Raw genomic sequence first — 24,439 nt, forward strand, 5'->3', positions numbered from 1 at the left:
CCCCACTTGGCAGATCTGGCCTAGACCCCAGCACCTCAGGGTAGATGCTTCCACCCTGCCTGGCCTCACCTCTCTGCAGCAAAGGAAGGAAAGAGTGGCTTCTATACACGATGCTGTTGGGAGAGTCTGGAAGATTTTACTCTGTGGAGCGCTTTACCCTCTGAACTTGTCCTGGTTTGCCAGGGAATGCCTTGGTTTGAAAACAGAAAATCCTGTTTTGAAACCCTCTCAGTCTGGGCAGGTGGGGGGCAGAGTAGAGGGAGCCTGGTCACGATGGTTCTTAGTCTGTGATACCTAGAATCCCTTCAGGGTGAGATTACATAGGACGGGGCATGGCTGAGGGTTAGGGATGGGGACAAAATGCCCAGAGGCTCATCTGTAGCCTTGACACCAAGAGGAAGAGCCCGAGGCCCACATCTGCCACATACACACCCCAGCTGTGCGGCTCCTGGAGGGACACCCTTCCCCATGGGCCCCTTCTGATCACCTTTCCTGCGGACGATGAACTCAAACTTGGCTGGCACCAGCGTGTCCAGACTGATGTTGATGGCAGTGAGACCAGCTTTCTGAAGCTGGGGCAGCAGCCGGGCCAGGTTGATGCCATTGGTGGTGACGCCGATGGTCCTCAGCCCTTCCAGTTGGCGGAGCTGGGCTGCAGAGAGAACAGGAGGGGGTGTCAGCCTGCTTGTTCTTGTTGACATGGGAGATGAGCTGAGTCCAAATAGGATGGACTGAAAAGGGGTCCTCTGTGGCTCTCCACCTACCAGGTTTAGCTTTGCAAGAAAGCTAATAATAAAACCAACGATGACAAGCAAAGAGAAAACAACGCTCACTCTCCCTGGGGCTTGGCTGAGGGTCTTGCGTTAGCTCACTGATATCTCACTATGCTGTTATTCCCATTTAATAGCTAGTGACAGACAGGTTGTTCAGAGAGGTTAAGAGAAGTGCTTAAGCTCACACAGCTGGCAAGAAGAACTGAGATTCCAATCCACATGGACATGTCCTAGTGCTACACTTTAAGAACCTCCTCATCCTCCCTGACACTCTAAATAACAGGAAAGTATTTGGATTACATGCCAAACAGACTCCTCCATTCCTTCAATATGCTTCAAGATGGAAAGATTAATGAAGGATCTTTAATGACATTGGGAAAGCAAGCAAGAACCCATTCGGTGCACAGAAAGGAGGAAAAGTACTAGAAGAGAAGCAGTGAGGCTGGGATGGATGAAGGAGACCGCAGCTGAGAGTATAAGGCTCTGTACGAAGGGGGGTGACTAATGCGAAAGGAAATCAACAAGTGTGGGACAAAGAAAAGGCCTTGCAGAGACACAGTCAGTGGATCAAAGACAACAGCTGGGTAGGGCGACCAGAAGTCAGCGCCATTTGCTGTCACAAATCAACTGAAATCAGAAGTTTGTCTGGAACAGGTTCTCTTCCTTCCCATCTGACCAAACAGCCATTTCCTTATGGTAAGATCTTTTCATCTCCTAAGTTCTTGCCTTTCTTACATATAAATTACACTGACCAGAGATAATGAATTTAAGATATGTGCCCTACGCACTCTGGAAGTTAACTTATGACTACACAAAACCAAACCAAAACCAAAAGTCACCATACACAGCAAAAACCTAGCTCTTTGTTTCTGTCACATGCTTGTCTGGAATGGAATTTCTTTCTTTCTGAGCAAACCCCTCCTCTCAACACTTTATAAACCAAACCCTACCTGGGTCAGATAGAAGAAACAGCTGGACCCCGTTCCCATCAATCTCTTCATCTTTTGACCTAGAATACCCTTGTTTTGTGTATGCTCATAATAACTGGAATGAAAGTCTCTGGTCAGACAGTCACACAGACCAGAAGCCGCAGGCTCCTTGGCTCATCAAGGAGGTTGCCTGGCTGGGGAGTGGGGAATCACTCCTACCCCCATGATGGTGGGGGGAAGGCAGTACCATCTCACCTGAGACTGGGGTACTATGAGTAATGACTAAGACACCCCAAGGGGATAGGGGGTAAGCCCCGAATGGCTGTCACTCAGGGGACGAAGGCGTCTCAGGAACTAGCAGGACCTCGCATCCATTCTCTACAATTTTGAGGGTAGCAGGGTGAGAGGATTCACCAGACACAGAATGGGGAGCAGAACACACAGATGGACTGAAATACACTATGGGAGGGAGCAGCAGGTGAGACAGGAGAGGTCTGCTGCACCATGCGGGTCAGCTCCCTGGGATCAAATCCAGGTCATTAGGGGTGACAGTGCTGAGACTTAACCCCTATGGCATAAGGGAGGACCCAAGCATCTCCTGGAGGACAGTAACTGACTTTTAAAGACTGTCATCTTTTTTTGCGATGACATTCTTTAAAAGTCAGTTAGTATCCTCCAGGAGATGACTACTATACTTTGAAAACAAGAAAAAGAACAAGTAAGAATAATTGTAAAAACAAAACATGTGATAGAAAGTAAAAACAATGACAAAAGAGCCCTCCCTGGTGGTGCAACAGATTAGGATGCAGCACTGCAAGCTGGCTTCAGTGAGAGTTCAATCCCCGGCCCCGAAGGTGACCCACATGGTGCAGCAGACCTCTCCTGTCTCTCCCACTGCTCCCCTCAGCAGTGTATTTCGTCAATCTGCCTGTTCTGCTCCCCACTCTGTCTCTGGTGAAGCCTCTCACTACTCCTGCACTTCTGGCTTATATTCCAATTCTATATGAATAAAAAAATAAATCTTAAAAAGAAAAAAGAAATGCTGCTCCTGAAATTTAAAAATAATAATAATGATGATAAAAACCCCAAGGGATAGGTGAAGAACAAATGGACAAGGTGGACAATGGAGCAGAAGAACTGCCCCAAACTGAGGACAAAAGAACGAAAAAGAATGAGACTGAAATAAACACGTGATCGCAGTTAAATCCAATAAAATCTAGAGGCAAGAGATGTGTCAATGTCCACAGAGGTTATCTTTGACCTGTAGGATGAGAGATGATTTTTTAAAAAGATTTATTTACTTATGCATACAGAGATGGGGTACAGGCCAGAGGTGCAGGGTGGTGAGAGGGTTCACCAGAGACAGAGTGGGGAGCAGAACAGGCAGATTGATGAAGTACACTGCTGAGGGGAGCAGTGGAAGGGTCAGGAGAGGCCTGCCGTGCCTTGTGGGTCACCTGTGGGGTGGGGATCAAACTCAATCTGAAGTGGCTTTAGCTTCTCAGTGCTGTGCTTTAACCCGCTGCGCCACCAGGGAGGACCCACGAGAGATGATTTTATATTTACTTACCTAGAAATAAATTTTACTTCAAACTACTTAATGTATGAATCTCAACGAAGGGTCAGCTCTGCTCTGAAGATGCAGGCAGAAACAAAGAACAGTGCCCAGGTGAAGCTGAAGTGAAAGAAAAGGCAGCAGAAGGGGACAGGACAGACTGGGAGGACAGGACAAGATGGGAGACTGAGGTGACCTTCCTGGAGAGCAGTTCTGTGTCAACTTCAGAGAGCCTTCAACCAGATATTACACTTCTAGGAATTAAACCTAAATAAATAATCATGGATGTGAGCAATGTTTACCCACAAGGAAGTTTATCAGAGAGCAAATACACAATACAGAGAAGTGGGAAATCACCTGGAGTGCCAAAAAGGTCTGGCAAAATTATGCTTTTTCTGGGTGACAAAATATTATGCAACCAAAAATGACCTTAAAATATGTTAGGATGGGGCCCTTCCTGGTGGCACAGCGGGTTAAAACACTGCACTAAGATGCTTAAGCCACTTCCGCATGAGTTCGATACCCGCCTGCCCTGGAGGAGATCCACATGGCATGGCAGACCTCTCCTGACCCGCCCGCTGCTCCCCTCAGCAGTGTACTTCATTGATCTGTCTGTTCTGCTCCCCACTTTGTCCCTGGTGAATCCTCTCACCCTCCGCATCTATGGCCTGTACCCCAGTTCTGTATGAATAATCTTAAAAAAATATATATGTTGGGAAATACATATACTATATTAAGTCAAGAGAGCAGATTAAAAGCAGTGGTGAAAATTAGGTGTGAAGAAAGTAGGCAGACAGCTCACCAAACCAAACTGTTGACAGTGGTAATAACAGGGCAGGAGTAATAATCTTTTCATTTATCTAAATTAGACATGGATTAACATTATAGTAAGAGAAGTGAAACCTTAAAAATAAAATCACTGTTTTCAAAAGAAAGAATTTTACTCCGGGATTCTGACAACATGGAAAACTTAAAGAAGTTGCTGGCTCCCTCTGTCAAATTAACCCTGGAGAAACCCAGAATCCAAGAACTTAGGGGGAAAAAAAAAGAAAGAAAGAAACTTTAAGACGCTCATAGGAAGACTGATGGTACTTTTGAACTGGTTGAGGGAGGAGGATCATATCGGGGGGCGGGGGGTGGCTGAAGAGAATGTAAGCAGTTACAGGAAAAAGCAGGCCAGTAGAGTTCTATTCTCATCCTCACTCACTGATGCCTCAGAACAAACTTGCTTATCCTCTTAATGAAGAAATCAGAGGTCTCTGCCCCAGAGAAACGACTCTGCAGTTCACCTGATGTCAACTCAGAGAAGCAGCTACACCTGTGTAGGAAGAGGGGCTAAAGACAAGAGGTGGACACTGACCAGCTTCAGGCATTCATTCAATCCTCTCCCTGTCCCTCAAGTTCCTGGGACTGGTGGACTAAGAAAAATCCAGGGTGACTGGCTCCTTCTAAATCTGCTTCTTTTCTGTACTGCAGGTTGGAAGGTGAAGATCTCTAAGGATTGCCATATTACATAGTTTCAGGAGGCTCCAGTATCATCATGATCTAAATGAAGTCTCCTGGAGCTGTACAGTGCGTAACCTGTGCAATCCCACAGGGTAAGGCTGGTCACTGGAACTGACACACGAGTGAATAACTGTTATATCCTGGGGTCTTGAGACCCATGTACGTATTGATGACCTGAACATTTTTCTGTTGACTACTGTCATGTGCAATAGTTAATAACCTCAGAGGAATAAAGAATAGTTAATAACCTCAGAGGAATGAAGAATAGAATAACCTCAGAGGAATAAAGTCAGAAGAGCCTTGAGAAGTCAACAGCCTCCCCCCAAACAAAAACCTGTAAAATATTTACCAATGGAAGAAAACATTTTTAAAAGAGGCGAAGAAGGTAAATTAAACATGATAAATACACTATAAAGGGAATTAGGGAGGATATCTACAACATGAAATAACCCATTTCATAATTTGTTCATTGCAAAAACAAGGACTAGATGAAAAATAGTTGGTAAGAACACAATTGTGAAAAAAGAATAAAAGAAATCAGAAAACTAGTAATATGGACATTAAGGAAAAACTGGTGAATTAAAAGATTAAAGGGCTCTCCCAGGAAAAAAAGAGACTAAGAAATGAAAATGTAAATTAAGAGCTGTAGAGGCTAAAAGTAGAAGGGGCGACACTAAAAAAATAGAGGTCTCAGAAGAAAAACTGAAACAGCTGAAGAATAATGAAGAAAATTTTCCCCAAATTTAAAACAAATGGTTTAGTATTGAAAAGGATAATTTCATCAAATGAGGTATATTATTGTAAAATTTAAGAAAATCAGTTCCAAAGAAAACATACTAGTAGCTTCCAAGGGCCAGACCAGATGGAGCTCAGACTTCCCAACAGCAGTACTGGTTATAAAAGGACAATGCAGTGACATTCTTGATGAAACTTGAACCTAAAGTTTTATACACCTTCAAGTAACATAAAACTACTACTCTGCTATTTCAAAACATTATGAAAACTATTTGGCATGCCAGATTTAATTAAGTAGATTAGGCCAGCCTCCAAAAAAAAATTTTTTTAGAGCAAACAAGTTAACAAAAATTTAGGAGCTATTGCAAGAATGATGGGAATCGTGAATGATCAAATATCCTGGTAAAGTTTGTTGTTACTACAAAGAGAGTGTGCTAACAAGAGACATAGAGGGGGAGACTATCAGAACAGCTCAGAAGTAAAATTCTAGGGGATATCCACAAAAGGGGTAGGGGAAGGTTGGCAAGATCAAGTTCCTCAGTGTGTGTGAATGTTCTTATTAGGAAGGATCATTTAGTTAAAAGTCAAGAAGGAGGGAAAAGCAGCATAGAAAAAGCACAATAGATTAAAAGACTGTAGAAACAAGTCCAAATAATTCAATAATTTCAATAAAAGTAGCTAGAATAAACTCACTATTTGAAAGTCAGAGATTATCAAAATTGATAGAAGAAACGACAGTAATAAATGTGGGTTCTGTAGGAATTTTAAAGAAAAGAAGATGAAAACAGTGACAACAGTCTTGCTAAGGCCTATGCATGGTGACATAGTTTGGGTATAACAATGGACCTTAAGACGATGGCTACATAGTGAAGAAAGATCTAATTTGTGAGGAAGACATAACAATTCTAACCCTAATAAAATCACTTCAAGTATACAGAAAATAAAAACCAATAGGATGACTAAATAAAATCAACAAACCCCATTTACGTATTATTGGCAGGCTGAGTTATTTACCAGAGATCTGAACAATAAAATTAACCAGCTTAATTTAAATGTAATGAATAAATATAGACTTCTCCATTTAATAATTAAAGAATAAATATTTTCCTGAAGCACACATATAACAATTACAAAAATTGCCAATATGCTTAGTCACAAAGTAAGCCTCAATAAATTTTAAGGAACAAGTATCATCCAAATGAAATGTTCTGATTACCATATAAATTATAATTTAATTATCAAATATAAATTAAAATTGTCATATCTGGACATTAAAACACTACTTTTAAATATCTCATGAATCAAAAAGCAAGTCAGAGTAAAAATTAGCAGATACTTTAAGTAATATTCAAAGTAACAGGCTATACCAAGATAGGAGAAATAATTAAGCAGAATACACACCCACAATTAGCAGTTCAACAACCTGCGGCTTGTTTGTGATTAGTGCTCTCATAATATAGGTGCCACTAAGTCTCTGCTCCTCTGGCACGTGAGAATACAATGAGAATTCTATAACCTAGAAAAGTCCACTCACCTACCATGTCAGCTCCTTGATCTTAGGTAGTTATCCTTTAGAAGGGTGAACAATAAATACTCTATTGCATATAAGTTACCCATCTATGGTATTTTGTTATAGCAGCCTGACAAATAACTCTTTCTTTAAATGTAGTAAGAAAATCAATAAAGGTTGGCATGAGAAAGAAAAATCATATCATAGATATAAATGCCCAAACTTAAAATATTAACAAGCTGAACCTAACGGTAGATAAAAACACAGTATATTCTGACTAGATTGGACACATTCCAGATATAATATTAGAAAGGCCACAAATGTCATTCAGAGTAATAAAGATAAAAGTCATGGATCATCTGAAGGCACATAAAAAGACATATCTGTGGAGTTTAAAGCTTAGTAAACTAAGAAGGGCATGTCATTACCTGATAGAAATTATTGGGGGGAAAACCTCCTAACATTATTCTAAGTAGGGAAACATTCTCCTATCAACACTGAAACATAAAATTGTACTTAAGATCCTAAAAATTGCAATAAACCAGTAAAGGAAATTAAAGCTATATAGATGGGGGAGGGGGGAGGCAGAGTCTTCAGTTGCAGATGGTGTGGCTGCTAGCATAGAAAACTCCAAAGAATTTAAACAGATATTATAGCACTGATAGGATAGTTAGGAGATTAAAAAAAATAGAAAATATTAATTTAAGTCATAACATTTGCTCATCATGTTCCTAGCATAAAATAGAACTCATCCCAGATGATTAAAATAAGACCACTTTAATGGAAAACCACTTAAAAAGCTAGGGTCAGGATGAAGGGTCCCAAGCAGCACTTAGACTAGCAACATTGGGGATCTATTACCATGCGTCGGGCCAAAGGAGAGGGGAGGAAATGAATCCTTGCATATATGGTCAATTTTTTACAAGGATGCTAAGACCATTTACTGGGAAAATGAATGTCATTTCAACAAATGATGCTGAGAAAACTTGCTCAGATGAGAAAAATGAAGTCAGACACATACATAAAAATTTACTCAAAATGGATCAAGGATGTCAATGTAAGTCTTAAAACAACAAAATTCTTGGAAGGAACCATAGAACAAAAACTCTATGACATTGTATTTGGCAATGATTTTGTGGATGTCACATCAAAGGCATAGGCGAAAGAAAAAGTAAGCAAGTGGGACTTCCTGAAAATTAAAGAATTTTGTGCATCAAGAGACACTATCCACAGAATCAGAAGCATTCCACAGAATTGGATACATTTTTTTGCAAATGATAGATTTGATAAAGAATATTCAGACTATAGGGAGAACTCATGAAACAATGATAATAAAAAACAAACAACTTGATTCAAAAATAGGCAAAGAACATAGACGTTTTCCCCCCAAAATTAAATAACATATGAATCTATACATGAATGCCAATAAGTAGATGAAACCATGCTTACTATCACTAATCACTAGAGGAACACAAATCAAAATAATAAAGCGTTATCACCTTATACCTGTTAGGATGGTTACTATTAAAAAGCCAGAAAACAAATGTTGACAAGAATGTGGAGAAATTGACTCCTTGTATGATCTTGATGGGACTGTAAAATAATACAGCTGCTGTGGAAAGCAGTGTGGACGGTACTCAGAAAATTAAAAAGATAATTACCACATGACCCAGCAACAGCACTTCTGGGTATATAGCCAAAAGATTTGAAAGCAGGGTTTCTAAAAGATATTTATACTTTTTTTTTTTAAAGATTTATTTATTTATTCATATAGAACTGGGGTACAGGCCAGAGATGCGGAGGGTGAGAGGCTTCACCAGAGACAGAGTGGGGAGCAGAACAGGCAGATCGACGAGGTACACTGCTGAGGGGAGCAGTGGGCGGGTCAGGAGAGGTCTGCCACTCCACGTGGATCTCCTCTGGGGCAGGCGGGGATCGAACTCATGCGGAAGTGGCTTTTGATTCTTAGTACAGTGCTTTAACCCACTGCGCCACCAGGGAGGGCCAAGATATTTGTACTTTTGTGTTCATAAAGGCATCACTCACAATAGTTACAACATGAAAGCAACCTAAGTTGACTGATGACTGCTTTACCAAGTTGTGGTATACACACACAATGGGATAATCAGCCTTGAGAAGAAAGGCAATGCTCCAATATGCTACAATGTGCATGAGTGCCTGAAGGGCATTCTACTGAGTGACAGAAAACAGCCACAAAGGCAAGTACAGTATGATTCTACTATGTGAGGTTTTCAGAGTAGCCCAAACCATAAGACAGAAAGCATACTGGTGGCCGTAAAGGCTGAGGGCATCTTGAGTGTGGAGTGGGGAGGGGAGCGGAGCACAAGGATGGGGATGTCACTGTTTGATAAATATACGCTTTTATTTTTTTTTAAAGATTTATTTATTTATGTATCTAGAACTGGGGTACAGGCCAGAGGTGTAGGGGCGGTGAGAGAATTCACCAGAGTGAGCAGCAGGACAAGGCAGATCGATGAAGTACACTGCTGAGGGGAGCAGCGGGTGGGTCAGGAGAGGTCTGCCCCGCCATGTGGGTCACCTCCCTGGCTGGGGATCAAATTTGTGCTGCAGAGGCTGTGGCTAGCTTGGCTGTGTTGCACTTCAACCCACCGCCACCAGGGACAGCCTAGTATAGAGTTTTAGAGGATAAGATGAAAATAACTTGAGTGGGAGGTAGTGAGTAGAAGTCATGGCCACAAAACAATGTGCATACATTTTAATACCACTTAAAATACACATAACATAAAATTGGCCCTCCCTGGTGGCGCAGCGGGTTAAAGCACAGCACTGAGAAGCTAAAGCCGCTTCCGCATGAGTTCGATCCCCACCTGCCCCGGAGGTGACCACATGGTGCGGCAGACCTCTCCTGGCCCGCCCGCTGCTCCCCTCAGCAGTGTATTTTAGTCAATTCTCCTGTTCTGCTCCCCACTCTGTCTCTGGTGGACTCTCGCCGCCCCTGAGCCTCTGGCCTGTACCCCAGTTCTGTATGCACAAATAAATAAATCTTTAAAAAAAAAATACACATAACTTAAAATTTATCATCTTAAACATTTGAATTCAATACAAAAGAAGAAATCCGAACAGAATGTTCCATGAAACTTAGTAAACTTATTTTAAAATTTACAAGGAGAAGGCTTAGTACAGATAAAATAGTGCTGAAAAATAAAAAGGACTTTTTCTACCAAACAATGAACTTATTTTAAAGTGCCCATATGCAAAACTGACCACCAGCACAAACAGGAACCAACACTAACCAGTGGACATGTGGGAGATTTGTGGAGGAAGGGGAAATGGTACAATAAAAGGAACTCTAAACAGTGACTTCATATGAAAAAAAAAATGACACCAGATCTCAAAAATCATCCACAGATGAACTAAGGACTTAAATGCAAAAAGCAAACTTTCAGTTTTTTAGTGAAAATATAGGTAGCTGGTCTGATGTGGGGTGAGGTGTTTTATTAGCAAGGCATAAAAAACAGTAACTGTAAAAGACAAAACCAAATTAAGATCAAAAGAACTGTGACACTTAAGAGAAGGTATTTGTAACACATATTAAGAACCAGAACAATGTGAAGACAAATAACTAAATAGAAAAAAACAGCATGAAAAAAATAAATGGCTAATAAACATGGGAAGAGATACCTGACTTTAGTCTTAAACAGGGAAATACAAACAAAGACTATAATAAAACTTCATTTTACAACCAAACAACTGGCCAAAATCCAGAAGAATCGCACTAAGTACTGGAGAGGATGTGGTTCAAAGGGGTTTCTTTCTCATGTACTGTTGAAACAGTGTATAAGGTAACCACATTATAAGTGGATATAAAATTGTTTTCCAAAGTTGAGCATTCATATATTCTATACCTCAGCAATTCCACTCCTAAAGAAAATGTACACCAAGATACATGAATGAGAATCCTTGGAAAATCAAATTGCTGACTAGCGGTAAAGTCATCATGGGACAGTAAATTGAAGAGAAAAGGAATAAACTGCATTTAAAGACAATATACATACATTTTAGTGATGTCAAAAGAATAAACCCGGTGTGGATACATAAAACCCTCCATACACTGTTGGTGGGACTATAGAATGATCCAGATCTATGGAAAAAGCAGGATGGGGATTTCTCAAAATAATTAAAAGTAGATTCAGCATGTGATCTAGCAATCTACTCCCAGGTATCTACTAGAAAAATGCAAAAACACTAAATCAAAGGATATGTTCATTGCAGCCCTATTTATAATAGCCAAGTCATGGAAATGACCTGGGAGTGCCCAAGATGAGATTGTAACAGGGTGGTGCCAAGCAAAAAGGGGAGATTCCAGGTTCCTTGCCCCTCCTAGTTGAGACTATCAGAGGGGGAGGTGGTGGGTGGGGAGCAGAGAGGGATGAGGGCCAACTGGACTATGGTAGAGGATTATGGGCTTTTTAGTGGCGGGGTAACATACCTCTGAAGGGGTTGAATCTGAATCATATACCATGTTGGAAGTCAACATAATCTCAATGAAATAATAAATTAAAAAATACTTTGAAAAACTACATACAGCCAGATATTTACAAAGTTCAAAAATACTCTTATCTCATTTTTTAAAAGGTAATAGAATGAAGGAGGGGTAGAATCATGCACTGCTTAACAATATTTTAGAATTGGGCCTCCCTGGTGGCACAGGGGTTAAGGACACACCTTATTAAGTGATTGCCAGCCACTGCGACATGAGTGTGATCCCGACCAGGGAGCTGACCCACATGATGCAGCAGACCTCACCTGTCTTGCCCGCTGCTCCCCTCAGCAGTATATTTCAGTTGACCCACCTGTTCTGCTCCCCATGTCTCTGGTGAATCCTCTCATCTCCTACACCTCTGGCCTGTAGTTCTTGGATGCATAATTAAATAAATCTTTAAAAAATCAGTATTTTGGAATAACATGTACAGCAGTGGTCCCAAGAGTAGCACAGGTGAGTAGCAGTTTGCTACTCACAGGCTAGCCCAGTTTGCTTTGCTAATTACATTATCTGACATTTTCACAATGACAAAATCATCTAATGGCACATTTTTCAGAATGAATTCCCATCTTTATACTTGGTGAGGCAGGGAAGCCTACGTGGGTGGTAAAGGTTATTTCAGTTGTTTGTAGTCTTCCAAAAAAAATTGATGGGATATACTGGGTTTCCTTAGGAATACACAACATTATAACATATAAATAAAATGATATAAAATAAAATGGGCCATGCAAGAATGAGTGGGGACACTACAAATTGTCTATGCAACTAAGGTCTATCAAAAATGAAACAAAAAAATTTCACCCCTTTTCAAAAAACCTCAAGGGCTCCCCATTGTCTTAGCTTCTCATGGGCTGTAAGTTGTGATATCGAGATGCACCATATAGAAAAAAGGAAGGGGCAGGGGAATGAAGGGAGGAAGGGAGAAATAAAAAAGGAAAAGATGTAATTGCTAAGCTAATTTCAGCTCTCCAGAGAGTGACAAGTCATTCTTAAGATCCAAAACAATCTCTCTGTAAATTCTTCAAACACGGTGATAGTATTTGCACATTAAGTTGCTTTTTTTCTTACTTCTTTTGGTAAATTTCAAATCTCCACTATCCAATATGGCAGCCATGCCACAGGGGCTATTAATTAATATGACATAGAGCCACCAATTTATTTCCTTGGTCATGATTCCCACATCAAGTGCTCAAGGCAATGCGTGGCTACCGGCTACCAAATCAGACATCAGAAAAAGACATTTCCATCACCTGGGAAGGCCCTATTGAACCGCAAGGCTTTAAGCTCATCTGACAAGAAGGGACAAAGGAAACTGTTTGCAACTAAGTCAGGGTGAAGAAGTGACTGAGAGTCTGGGGGGTTGGCAGAAGGGACGACAGATGACTACAGTCAGAAGTAGAGAGCTCAGAAGCTTAACCCGCCCCCTGCGAGATTTTGCACCAGGCCCAAGGCTGACAGCTTATGGCAGAGACCCAAAGTGTGGCAGTCTGCCACACTTTCACACACACTGCCCTTCACCCTGGGGCTCTTCTTTACTGTTCTCCCTCCCTAACCCTCCCTATTGCCCCCACCCCAGCACTCATCTGCCCTGTCTTTCAGGTTTTGTTCGGAAGTAGTACTTCTTGGGAAGATCAGAGGAACTAACCCAAAAGATGGCAAAGCACAGTACTCAGGGATTCAAGACATCTTAGCTGCCATTTTTTTTTTTTTCTAGAACACTGAAAGTGGGACAGAGGTGTATTCTTGTCCCTCTTCAACCCCACCCTAGAAGGAAGGGTGAAATTCCTCAGAAGCAGGTATTACAGCAGGGGTCTTGTCCCAAGTAGACTTTTTCCAGTCCAAGTTATCAGCCAGAGTCAAAAGCCTCAGACCATCATAGCAAGTAAGGTCTTTGAGGCAGCCTAAGCACAGATGAAGAAACTGAGTTTTGAGGTGGGGAAGCAACCTGCAAAAGTTCACACAGCCAGGAAGCAGGGACAGGCCCTCCAACTTCCCAGGGTCTCATTCTGCCCATAAAGCAAGTGGGTTCCTTAGAAAGTGCTACATTTTCATGTCTATGCTCAGTGACACTTGTGTCTCCCCAGAACAGCAGGGATCCCCACTCCTCTTCTCTCTCACAGGCCCTGGCACAGAGCATAGTGATTTGAGGTGGAAACTGTGCCAGAGAGCACCTGAAGTGGCCTGAATGAGGGGGCTGAGCCTGGCAGCCAGCTGGTTCATCAGGTTCAGTCCTTTCCTGGAACCCAGCCTGCCTTTCCACTCCAAGGAGCTGTCTGGAACAAGGGTTTAGCTCCCCTGGGCCAGTTGACCCAGGTCAGTGACCAGTAGACACTGGAGGAGAAGGTTGGCCAAGGATCCCCCAGCACCTGTGGCTTCAGGTAGCTCTAAACAGTGCCTGTGGGCACTGACCTTGTGTCCCCAGCACAGGACCAAACACAGAAGGCTCTCCAGAGAGTATTTACTGAACCAGAAAATGCAGCTGAAAGCTGTGGCTTGGAGATCCCAAACAGGGGGGCAGGGTGAGGCACTCGACAATAAATAATAGAGAACCTTATTTTCCTCTGATTTCATCATATATAATCACATAGCAAAGTTCTGACTGACCTTGCAGTCAGACTTCTAGACTTCTACACTTAGAAACAGCACACAGAATACTTGCCATGGGCGGGCAGAACCTTCTCAGGTATGTGCTTCATTCAGGAACTTAGAATGGATTTTGAAAGGTGCCCTAGGTTGCACTGCTAATAAGAGGCACAGCTGAGATTCATACAGCTTGAACATCAGAGATGGCACTTTGAACCACTCTTCCTCCACTCAGCAAACATCAGTAACTACATGTCAGGGTGGTCCCAGGTGCTGAAGTACATGGTTGTGAACAAAACCTACTCCATTGTCCTGACAGTTTTTTCGCTAGTTAATGAAAGACAACTCAACAATAGCAAAATATATAACCAATCACATGATGTGTCAGAACAGGGGTCACCACACTCTTTGTTAAATGCCAGAGAGTAAATATTGACTTCAGTGATCATTTGGTCTGTTGCAACAACTCAACTCTGCATGGCCAGCCATGAGAAATATACAAATGCGTAGGCAATCAAACTACTGATGGACAGTGAACCGAGGATTTTATATAATTTTTCATGCATCATTAAATAAATATTAGTTTTAGACTTTTTCCCCAATCCTTCACAAACATAAAAACCATTACTAGTTTGCAGGCTGCATGAACACATGTGGAGGTCCAGATTAGGTCTCTGGGCTGTAGGTGAGGTGGCCTTGCCACCTCCTGGTGGCTGGGGTGGCTGGGCTCCCCTTCCTTCCTCCCTGGCCTTAATATCCTTCAGACTGTGTGTGTGTGTGTATGTTTGTGCTAAGAGTACAAGAGATGACATATGAACAGAAGGAGATGACATATGAACAGAAATCTCAGTGAGAGAATCATTGAGCCCTATGTGCCAGCAAGGGGAGCATGTGCAAAGGCCCTGTGGTGTGACTGGTGGGGAGTATGAGGTAAAAAGGCAGGCAAGAAATAGAGGTCAGTAGGAGCCAGATCACGAGAGCCTCCAGGCCCTGGTGACAACTTTTATCTCACTATAATAGCAAAACTGGGTTCTATATCCCTGGCAAGTTAGTGAACATCTATGCTGTGTCAAAATCACTTCACTTTTGTATTAAAATAGGAATAACAGTCCCTCACCTGTCTGAGCAGAATGTTGTAAATGAACATTAGCTGCTGATATAAACAGTAACACCAGAGTCCAGCTGGAGAAGGAAGGGGCTGGGAGAAGGGATGACAACTTGAGTCAAACTCACCCACAATGTCCACCACATCTGGCCGGATGAGCGGCTCTCCTCCTGTGAGCCTGATCTTGTCTACACCTTCTTTCACAAAGAGCCGAGCTAGGGTCAGGATCTCCTCCGTGGTCAGTAGATCAGCCTTGGGGGTCAGTGGGACACCCTCTTCAGGCATGCAGTATTGACCTGAAAGGAAGGGAGGGGACGTAGAGGAAGGAAGTGAGGACACAGCAGACAGGTCCGGATATCCCCAGTCCTTAACTCACCCACTAGGCCAGAAGTTTTTACCAAACCCTATCCAGTCAGTGAGGAGAAACCTTGACCTCACCTACAGCTGAGGTGCTGTAAACCCTACGCCATTTTCTCTAGGCCTCAACTTTCTCATCTCTAAATGTTAGCCCTTCCTTCCTCCCTGGCCTTAATATCCTTCAGACTGTGTGTGTGTGTGTGTTTAGGGTGGGGCGGCAATTAGGAGAATAGGTGGAGCGCAGAGCTTGCCTGAGTTGGGAGGATGCCAAGATGCTGATTCCTTCTGGAAGGAATGGGCCCAGAGCCCTGCCAGGTGCACCCTTGCCCTGTCACATTCACCCTCTTCATTTCATCTGGCAAAGTTATCCTTCACGGTGAAAGAGGCAGGAGAGTATGCTTAGGCCTGGTAAAACTCCTCTCCTCTGTAACTAAATAGCCAGCCTGTTTTAGATTCTTACCATTCAAAAGGCAGGAAAACTGAGGTACTACTTTGAGGTGAGGTGGCAGAATGTGGTAAATGAGGTGAGCCTGGCAGGTGAGGGGCACTATCCTGTACCATCAGTTCATAAGGTACAGTTGTTATAAAGATCTGGGCAGAGAGAGGGTCATTTAGTGACATGAATGAAGGGCTCAGAAATGATCTTTTTAGAACAGGTAAGAATATCAGAATACCAGTACTGTATGTAGTGAGGGGCATTTGGTTAAACACTGACTGAAACACCCACAGATGGATTTATAGGACTATAAAGCAAATGGATTTCTTATTGGGAGCTACTACAGGGAGTAAGAAGAGAGGGAGGGAGGGAGAGGCAAATGAACTGTGGACGTCCATCCAGCAGTGGCTACAACCAGAGCCCTCAGGGTGGATTATGAAATGAGGACTCTGTGTCTGCTTGACCCCCAACCACTTCTGTCAGTTGGCACAGTTTACAGGCACTATGTGTACTTTACACACTTACGGTGTCCAGTACCCCACACCCTGCCCTGGCCACGGCCTGAACTTTGGAAACTGCAGAGAAACCAAGGGAGAGAGAAAAAGGCCCCAAAGAGTGAGGTCAGATTAGATTGAGTCCAATCTTAATCCTAAACCCAACAGCATTTCGTTGTCAAATCTAATTCCAAGTAGAACCCAGCTTCCAGGATCATAAAGCTTAACCTTGACCTCTTTATCTTGCTCCTGAACCCCACCTGGAAAAAGAGGGAGTAAAGGTAGGTGGAGAAGTTTGAAAAAGGAACTGGCAGGACTGAGAAAGATTCCTGAGTGTGGAGAGGTTTCTCCACACTGGAGCCCAGAGAGGGCCCGGAAGGTGACTTACATCTGAGGTTGCACTTCTCGGTGAGGGAGATCCGCAGGTAGCTGTGCTGGCGGCCAAAGCTGTCGGTGAGGAAGTCGGAGAAGGGGGCTGCATGCTCGTGTAGGAACTGCCTCCTCTGGGACAGCTCCTGCAATGATTGGGGTGTGGGGAAGGGAGAAATGTGGATGGGGAGAGAGTTCCCCTTCAAGCAACCACCCTCATCACTGACATCTATTTAGCACCTCTAATCTTCCTCTGTGGACTCCACCGTCCTGAGGAAGCTGGGATTGAAACAGCACAGTGGGCTGGAGTACTGCACTGTGAAGCTAAGCCAAGCCATGGCTGCTGTGGTGAGAGTTTGATCCCTGGCCCTGGAGGTGACCCACATGGCTCAGCAGACTTCTCCTGCCTTGCCCACTACTCCCCTCAGCAGTGTATTTCATCAATCTGCTGGTTCTGCTCCCCACACTGTTTCAGGTGAATACCTTTGCCACTCCTACACCTCTGGCCTAGACCCCACTTCTGTATGCATAAATAAATAAAATCTTTTTTTTAAATAAAAGAACTAGGCCTGAACTATCCCCAAGGTCCTGACACGGCCAGCCAGTAGAGGAAAAAGGGAGTCTAGAGGCGGTCATTAAGAGCGTGCTTCAGTCATCCTGCACTCTACCCAGAGCCACAAGGAAGGATCAAACGCCCACTGTTTGGGGCCTAAGGGTTGGAAGCCACTGTAAGGCCCAAACTTGTCCTGGGGAGAGAAAGGAGCTGTCAACCTCACTCTTTCCCAAGCTTGATCTAATCTCATCTCTTCCCTCTTAGAGATCCCAGGTCATGACAGATGCTGATGAGATAATTGCCCCATAGAAATCACTTTTGAAAAGCATTTTAAAGTTTCCAAAGAATGTTTTATAACTAAGGCTAGGCTGGGGTCCAAGAACACCCTTGGAAGAAGCAGGATCAAAATGCAGGTTCTTCTCATTCCAAGGTCTAAATCCTTTTCTCTAATTGTACAGGGTGAGTCCAGAAGGCTTACATAGGACAGCACACAGGGTGGGAAGAAGTTGTTGCTTTAGGATCTTTAGAAAAAGAAACCATGGCCTTAGTGTATAGTCATGTGGTCTAAGGACAGGGATCTACACTGAAGGTGACTGGTTTCTGGCCCAGGTATGACTTGACATACCAGGAAAGTTCTTTTAACTCATGCAGGCCCTGTTTTTCCAGTTGTAAAATAAGAACAGTTATGGACTAAGGTTGTCTTGCTTAAGACAAGTTGAATAAAAGGCAGAGGTGGGAAAGAATGGTGGCTCTTGGGTCATGAAGCTAGCAGGTAACTGCTACTAGAGGAATCACAGAATAGGAGGCCTATTCAGCAGAATACCCTAAAAGAGTTAATGCCTCCAACACTTCTGAGGTCCTGTGTATCTGTTCACCAGGAGGAAGAACAGGTAACTTTAGCTGTGGGTGAGCATGGGGACCACCTAGCAAGTGTAAGAGATTAAAAACTCCCTTGGAAACTAAGTGAATTTAGATCTTTGGGTGCCTGTGTGGTTAATCTCTCCAAGTAATTCTAAGGAGAAGCCAGGGTCAAAGTCACTGCTTAACTCTAAGGATAAAAGGGATCTGAGAGAGAAAGATTGGCTGGTGCTTCTAGGACTTTGCTGGGTCCATACAAAACAGACCTCACACCACCCACACTGTAACTAGTTTCACATGTCCACTGAGAAGCCCTGCTCACTGTCTCATGACCATAAACAGCAGTCACCACTTGGGACTGCAGAATGCTATAAACATGCCAGTTTCACCTCTCCATTCCCCTCTGTCTGTCTTTGGGAGCTCCTTAGGTCACCAGAGTCCACATAACAGGGAATCTAGATTTGTGACAGTTGTACCTTTTTCTCCATTTGTAATTCAGCAATCTGTTAGTCACTCCAGACCCCACCCCCTTATTTGCCAAGATATCCCCCCATTCTAGCCCTAACATATTGGGGGAAGGTGGCTAGGTGACAAAGAGCCAAAACAAATCCAAGGAGTATGACTCAGCAGAAGTCAGACACAAGCATGTAATGGGGCAATCGGCAGTGAATCAGGCACTCAGTTCAGGCTACGGGAGGGGCGGGTCAGATTTCACTTTTGAGATCTGGAGAGACCTTATCTAAATTCATTCAGACTCTATACACATACACGCACACACATACACGCGCACGTCGATATACCCCCTCACCCTGCTAGGCATGCTAATAAATCTCTTGGGTTTTAACAACCCTCATCTCTGCCCTCTGCCTCTTCTCGCCTCCAACACTGCATGGCCTACTTTTCGTTCTTAGATCTTTTTTCCCTTTCCTTTAAATCTCCTGAAGGAAAACATAACCCATTGTCACCAGTCAAAGGAACCTTGGATCCAGAAGGAATTAGCAAGCAGGGCAGCGACCCCTCACCCTGAAGGGCTGGGGCATTTCAGGAGAACCCCTCAATTGTTCATACCCCTGATGGCGTAGGCTGTTTCCTAGAATGGAAAGCCCTCCTGTCTCACTCACTAAGGACACACTGTAGACACTGAAATACCAATTATCTAGCCACTGTATCAATGAACTAATAGGCCTGCCTCTGATCCAAAGAGAAGGCATATGAAAGCCTGGTTACTCTGGAGTAATTATTAATTTCTGGCCGGGCCTTGACTGTCAACATGGTTTAGTTTAGTGCAATGGTTTTTAAATCTGCATCAGACTCTTTGGTGTTCTTCAGGTGATGCGGATGTGCTACCAGGGTTTCAGTCCAGGGATTCTGACTCTCCTAAGCTGGGGTGAAGCCCCAGATTATTTCTCTGTAGCCCCCACAGGGAAGCACTGCCTCAGTGACACCAGGATCAGGGGTACTTGATGGGCTCCTTTTTTTTGTCGGTTGAAAGATTTATTTATGTATGTGTACAAGAACTGGAGTATAGACCAGAAGTGCAAGGGGTGAGAGGATTTACCAGAGACAGAGCTGGGAACAAAACAAGCAGACTGACTGAAATCCACTGCTGAGGAGAGGTCTGCCTTGCCGTGTGGGTCACCTCCTTGGCTGGGGTTCAAACTCATGCTGCAGTGGACAGCTTCATAGTGCTGCGCATTGACCCCTTCAGCCACCAGGGAGGGCCCGGTAGTCGATGGACTTCTGAGCACACACTGCAGGAGTAGGTCAACCTGACTAACCTGGCTCTGTTACAAGTCAGCTGTTAAGCAAAGGAGCTAAGTTCTTTAAGCTTTAATTTCCTTGTCTGTAGTAAAGTGTGGGTAATAACACTACCAGTTAATTGGAGGAGCTCCTGGAAAGGAGGTTTTCAATCATTTCATTGTTATTTACTTAATATAATTCTTACATATAGTCATTTGCCAAACAAACATTCACAGAGAACACTAGCTGTGTTTGCTGTGACTTTTCCCATTCTTGTCAGCTTCCCCTGTCCTGGCCTTGCCTCAAGGAAGGTTCTGGCTTTCCAACTCTTGTTTCATAGCAGATAGCACATGGCTGGTGCTTTCTGACCTGCTGTCACAGCACCCAAAGCAGGCCCTGGGAGTCGGAGCTCCGGAGGCCCACAGGCACTAGTGATGGTAAGTAGGCACTAGGCAGCCTGCCGTATGTCGCTGGTTATCTCTTGGCTGCCTACCCAGTGCAGATGAGGGCAGGGCTGGGTGGGGAAGGGTGGCACAAAGGAGTTAGTCACTAACTACTAGGGGAGGCACTTGGAAGGCTGGGCCCCTCCCTTAACTAACCAGGAGCGTTTGACTTGAATGATACTTACCAATAGTTCTAGTATAGTAACAGAGTAGCGGGATTATTATGTAGAAAACAAGCATGTGCCAAACTCGAATATCAGTGGCCCCAATTTATTTGCTATTTGGGATGCATACTAGCACACTTCAAAATTAATCTCTATTCAGTGAGGGCTTAGCAAAGGACTTAAGCCTACCTCTCCCCTCTCCCTCCATCTGTGCTTACTAGGAGCGTAAAGTTCTAGATCTCTGGCTCCTGGCAAAGACATACTTCACTGGAAGATTTTTGAGGAGCTGGGCATGTTGGAAGTCAAGAAAAGCCCTGAAAGGCCAACTTTCTCTCCAGGTGCCACTGCCTCACTCCAGGCACTGTAGTCCTCCTCACTCCTTTCTGTTCAATCTCTCATTTCCAGCACTTATTCTCTCAGGCCCACTAACAGCTGGTTGTCTTTACCTTGTAGTTACCCTGGCCCCTGTCCTTGTTCTTGACCCAAGGTAGCAGCCCAGGACCTCAGACCACTCCCTTGGTGCCCCAACAAAACATATCTGCAGCCCAAGTGGGAAAAAGAGGGGTGTGTCACTTCTGATTAGAATAAACTCTAGAAATAATATTGTCCCGGCTGCCCCAATCAGGTAGGCAGGTAGCTTTGGCATCCTCCCCACCTCCCCACCTCCTCACACATACCTCCCTCCCCTGCCACATGTAGAAGCTGCTCAGTCTGTTAGCAGATGAAGCCCGAGGTTCCTTAGCTGCCCTCTGCCCTCATAGCCATCTCCCACTTCATACTTCCCACCTCTCTCCGTCCCAAACCCTGACACTCAAGCCACACCCAAGTCTTTCCCCTTTCTCTCTCAGCACCTCCCATCCCCAATGAGACCTCCACCCAGGAGCATAGTGCTTGCAGGGAAGAGCACCCTGGAGGGGCTAAGCACACACAGCTCCAGGCCTTTCACCTCTGAGATTCTCTTGCATGTTCTGTACTTTCCCCTGCTGCATGAAGATGGGCTGGTCTAACTCTCTTGGTTTTAAAGAAAAGGAGAAAGGGGAAGTGACTATTTCAGGAGCCAGGAGGAATTAGGGCTCTACTATTTCAGATGGCCCCTCACTAACTGATTTTCAGTCATAAGCATCTGCTGACTCCACCACTGACAGTAGGATGTTAAGCACTTGGGAAAATATCCTCAAAGCTGGGGGAGCGTCCAGTTGGCTAATGACATAGTGCTTACCTGTGACAGGCTTTGCTCTAAGTTTACATATTAATTTATTTAAATCCTAAATCACCCTGTGAATAAGATACTATTATACTCACTTTACAAATGAGAAGACTGAGGTCCTACAGTGCCAGGCCTTGCTATGCTTCACGTAGTAAGCAGTAGGTTTGGGATTCAAATCCAGTCATTTGTTCCAGAGTCCCTGTTCTTAGCTGCTAACTATCCCGCCTCTCCTATTGGAAAGAGGTGAGGCCCCCTTTGTCCACAGGGAAGATGCAGGAGCACAGGTGCTAGTTTTGAATTGCTGCTTCCTTGTTTAACAACTCTGTGACTGAGGAAAATACTTACCTCCCATGGTTAACTGTGGGGACTTAATGAGACCACATATGAAGTCACTTAAACAGGGCCTCTCAGGAAAGATATGAAATAAATTGGGCTGTGGTGGGGAGAAGAGAGAAGAAACTTCCCTTTCCCTGAATTCATTAGTGATCTCTCAGCAATTTTTCAACTTCACTGGGGGAAAAAATGAGAAAGTAGAGTTCAAGGATACTGAAAAACTTTTCTAGTTTGCAGCAATGGGGTCTGCTTATTTGAAGAATCCAGAGGGGAATGAGGTTTGAAGAAAGCACGGTAGATTGACACCTGCAATTGAACAACGTGTAGAGGGTGGGAGGAGGTAGTGAAGAATATGGAGGCCTTGTTCTAGGAGATGCAAAACAAATCACCAGATTGGTCTAGAAAAGAGGTTTCACCAACTAAAAAGAGATGTTTCTCCCAAAAGTATTCCCTGACCTTACGGGCAAACAAAAACAAACTAAAATACTATTATGCCATGAATCAGACAAAGGAAGGGGCACAATCAAAGACTGAGGGGATCGCCCCCAACCCTGAAGAGACAGGAAGCCCTGCTTTAGAATGAGGCTGAACCATCCTCCTGGAGGAAAGTGAGGAGGAAAGAGTCAGGGAAGGACAGGTCACACAGCCCGGCGATTACAGAAGTGACAACTGACTAGTGGTGGCAACAAGGTGACATTTTTAGTCAGTGTCACACTATTGAAGCAGTGTCACAAAAACACCTGATCACAGACACCCTCCATTGTGGGAGACAGAGGAAGAGGTTTAGAAAGAGGCAGGGTGTGAGGCATGGCTGAGGCGGGGCACCAACAAAAAAACCTCATGCACCCAAAGTCCTAGCTTCCCCCGCCCCCAGCCCTCACCACCACCTCTGGGAATTACCTGCCACCAGGAAGGGGGTCCCAAGGCTGCGAGACCCCAAGAAGCCCCTCTCAGCGGAGTATTAGGTGAGACTGGGTAGTCTCTCTGAAAAACATCATTCCACCACTCCTCCCCGATTCCCAATTAAGGAACCCCAATTAAGTGTCGGGGGTCGGGGGGCAGGGAGGCGCTCCAGCTCCCAGAGCGGCCTCTGTGGATGGGCCCGGATGCTTCTTGCGGAAGGGACAGCTTGTCCGGCTGCCTCCTCTCCACGGAGATATGGATGCAGGCGGGCTCACCTCTGTGACAGGTTGGGAGGACTCCCCGGGGCGGGGCTGCGTCACCGGAGCTCCCGAGCTGCAGCTTCTCGTGCTGCTCCTTAGAACTCCCCGCAGCATCCGGGACACCGGCCATGCCGCCATGAAGCCCGTTCGCTGGGTCGTGAGTCCGCTGGATAGCCGGTTTCGGGAGCGCACTAGCCCGGGACTCAGTGCCCTGGGTCATCGCGGCCGGGGCGGGGCGGGGCGGGGGCAGGACCCACGCAGCCAATCGGCGAGGGCGCCGCGCCGCGCGGCCTTCTGGGAGTTGTAGTGGCAGTCCTCTGTTCTTTTCCTGATCTGGTAAGCTTACTAAGGCTTGGAAAGTACAAGTTTAAGCTGATCTTTTCTTTCTCTCTTCTCTGGCTTCTCTGGTTCTCGATTTAGAACGTGGTGTGATTGACAATAAAGTGCTTTTGGCAAGGCAGAACGGGGGCTAGACAATGAAGCATTGCCTTTCGTGCAAATTTTAAGGATGCACCAAAATACGCAGTTATCAAGGTGATCTTTCTTTCTTTATTAAAGTGTCAGTCTTTTTTTTTTTTTTACGATTTATTTGGCGCAGGGCTGGTGAGAGGCTTCGCCAGAGACGGAGAAGGGAGCAGAACAGGCAGATCGATAAAGTACATGCTGAGGGGGAGCAGCGGGAGAGACAGTAGAGGTCCGCTGCACCCTGTGGGTCACCTCAGGGACTGGGGATCGAACTCTCACTGAAGCAGCTATTGCTATCTTGCAGTGCTGCATCCTAACCTATTGCACCACCAGAGAGGGCCTCGAGATGATATTTCAATGCAATATTTTAAAAAGCCAGACTCAATGCCAAAACAACAACAACAAATAATTGATGATAAACAAAATATTAACATTTTATATAGAAACACCCTCTCACCCTGAAGGTAAGTCATCTGGCATTACGCTTAAAGGGGGAATACATGGGAAGAAGTTATGGCATGGTGTGTAGGTAGCATTCCAAAAATGATACCCACTCTAATAAGTACCATTTGTACTACAAAAGCATCATTACTTAATGTCAGCCCTTGTAGACAACATCATCTGGGTCATTGGGCC

General features: G+C 44.4%; 1 protein-coding gene across 3 annotated transcripts in view; it reads right to left on the minus strand.

The window, feature by feature from the left end:
• MOCS1 (molybdenum cofactor synthesis 1) overlaps nt 1-23,554 on the minus strand; it is a 34,677-nt gene extending 11,123 nt beyond the window's left edge. For all 3 annotated transcript variants that reach the window (XM_012721701.1, XM_012721697.1, XM_004673450.2), the window contains exons 1-4: nt 23,354-23,554; nt 16,897-17,023; nt 15,350-15,517; nt 488-652 (exon numbers count right to left, since the gene is read on the minus strand). In XM_012721701.1, the coding sequence (XP_012577155.1) occupies nt 488-652; nt 15,350-15,517; nt 16,897-17,023; nt 23,354-23,476 (583 nt within the window). In that variant the 5' untranslated portion in view covers nt 23,477-23,554. The remainder of the gene's footprint in view (nt 1-487; nt 653-15,349; nt 15,518-16,896; nt 17,024-23,353) is intronic.
• Nucleotides 23,555-24,439: the final 885 nt, after the last annotated feature.

The sequence above is a fragment of the Condylura cristata genome, unplaced genomic scaffold (assembly GCF_000260355.1).
Source record: "Condylura cristata isolate star-nosed mole 26May11 unplaced genomic scaffold, ConCri1.0 scaffold00001, whole genome shotgun sequence".
Classification (NCBI taxonomy): domain Eukaryota; kingdom Metazoa; phylum Chordata; class Mammalia; order Eulipotyphla; family Talpidae; genus Condylura; species Condylura cristata.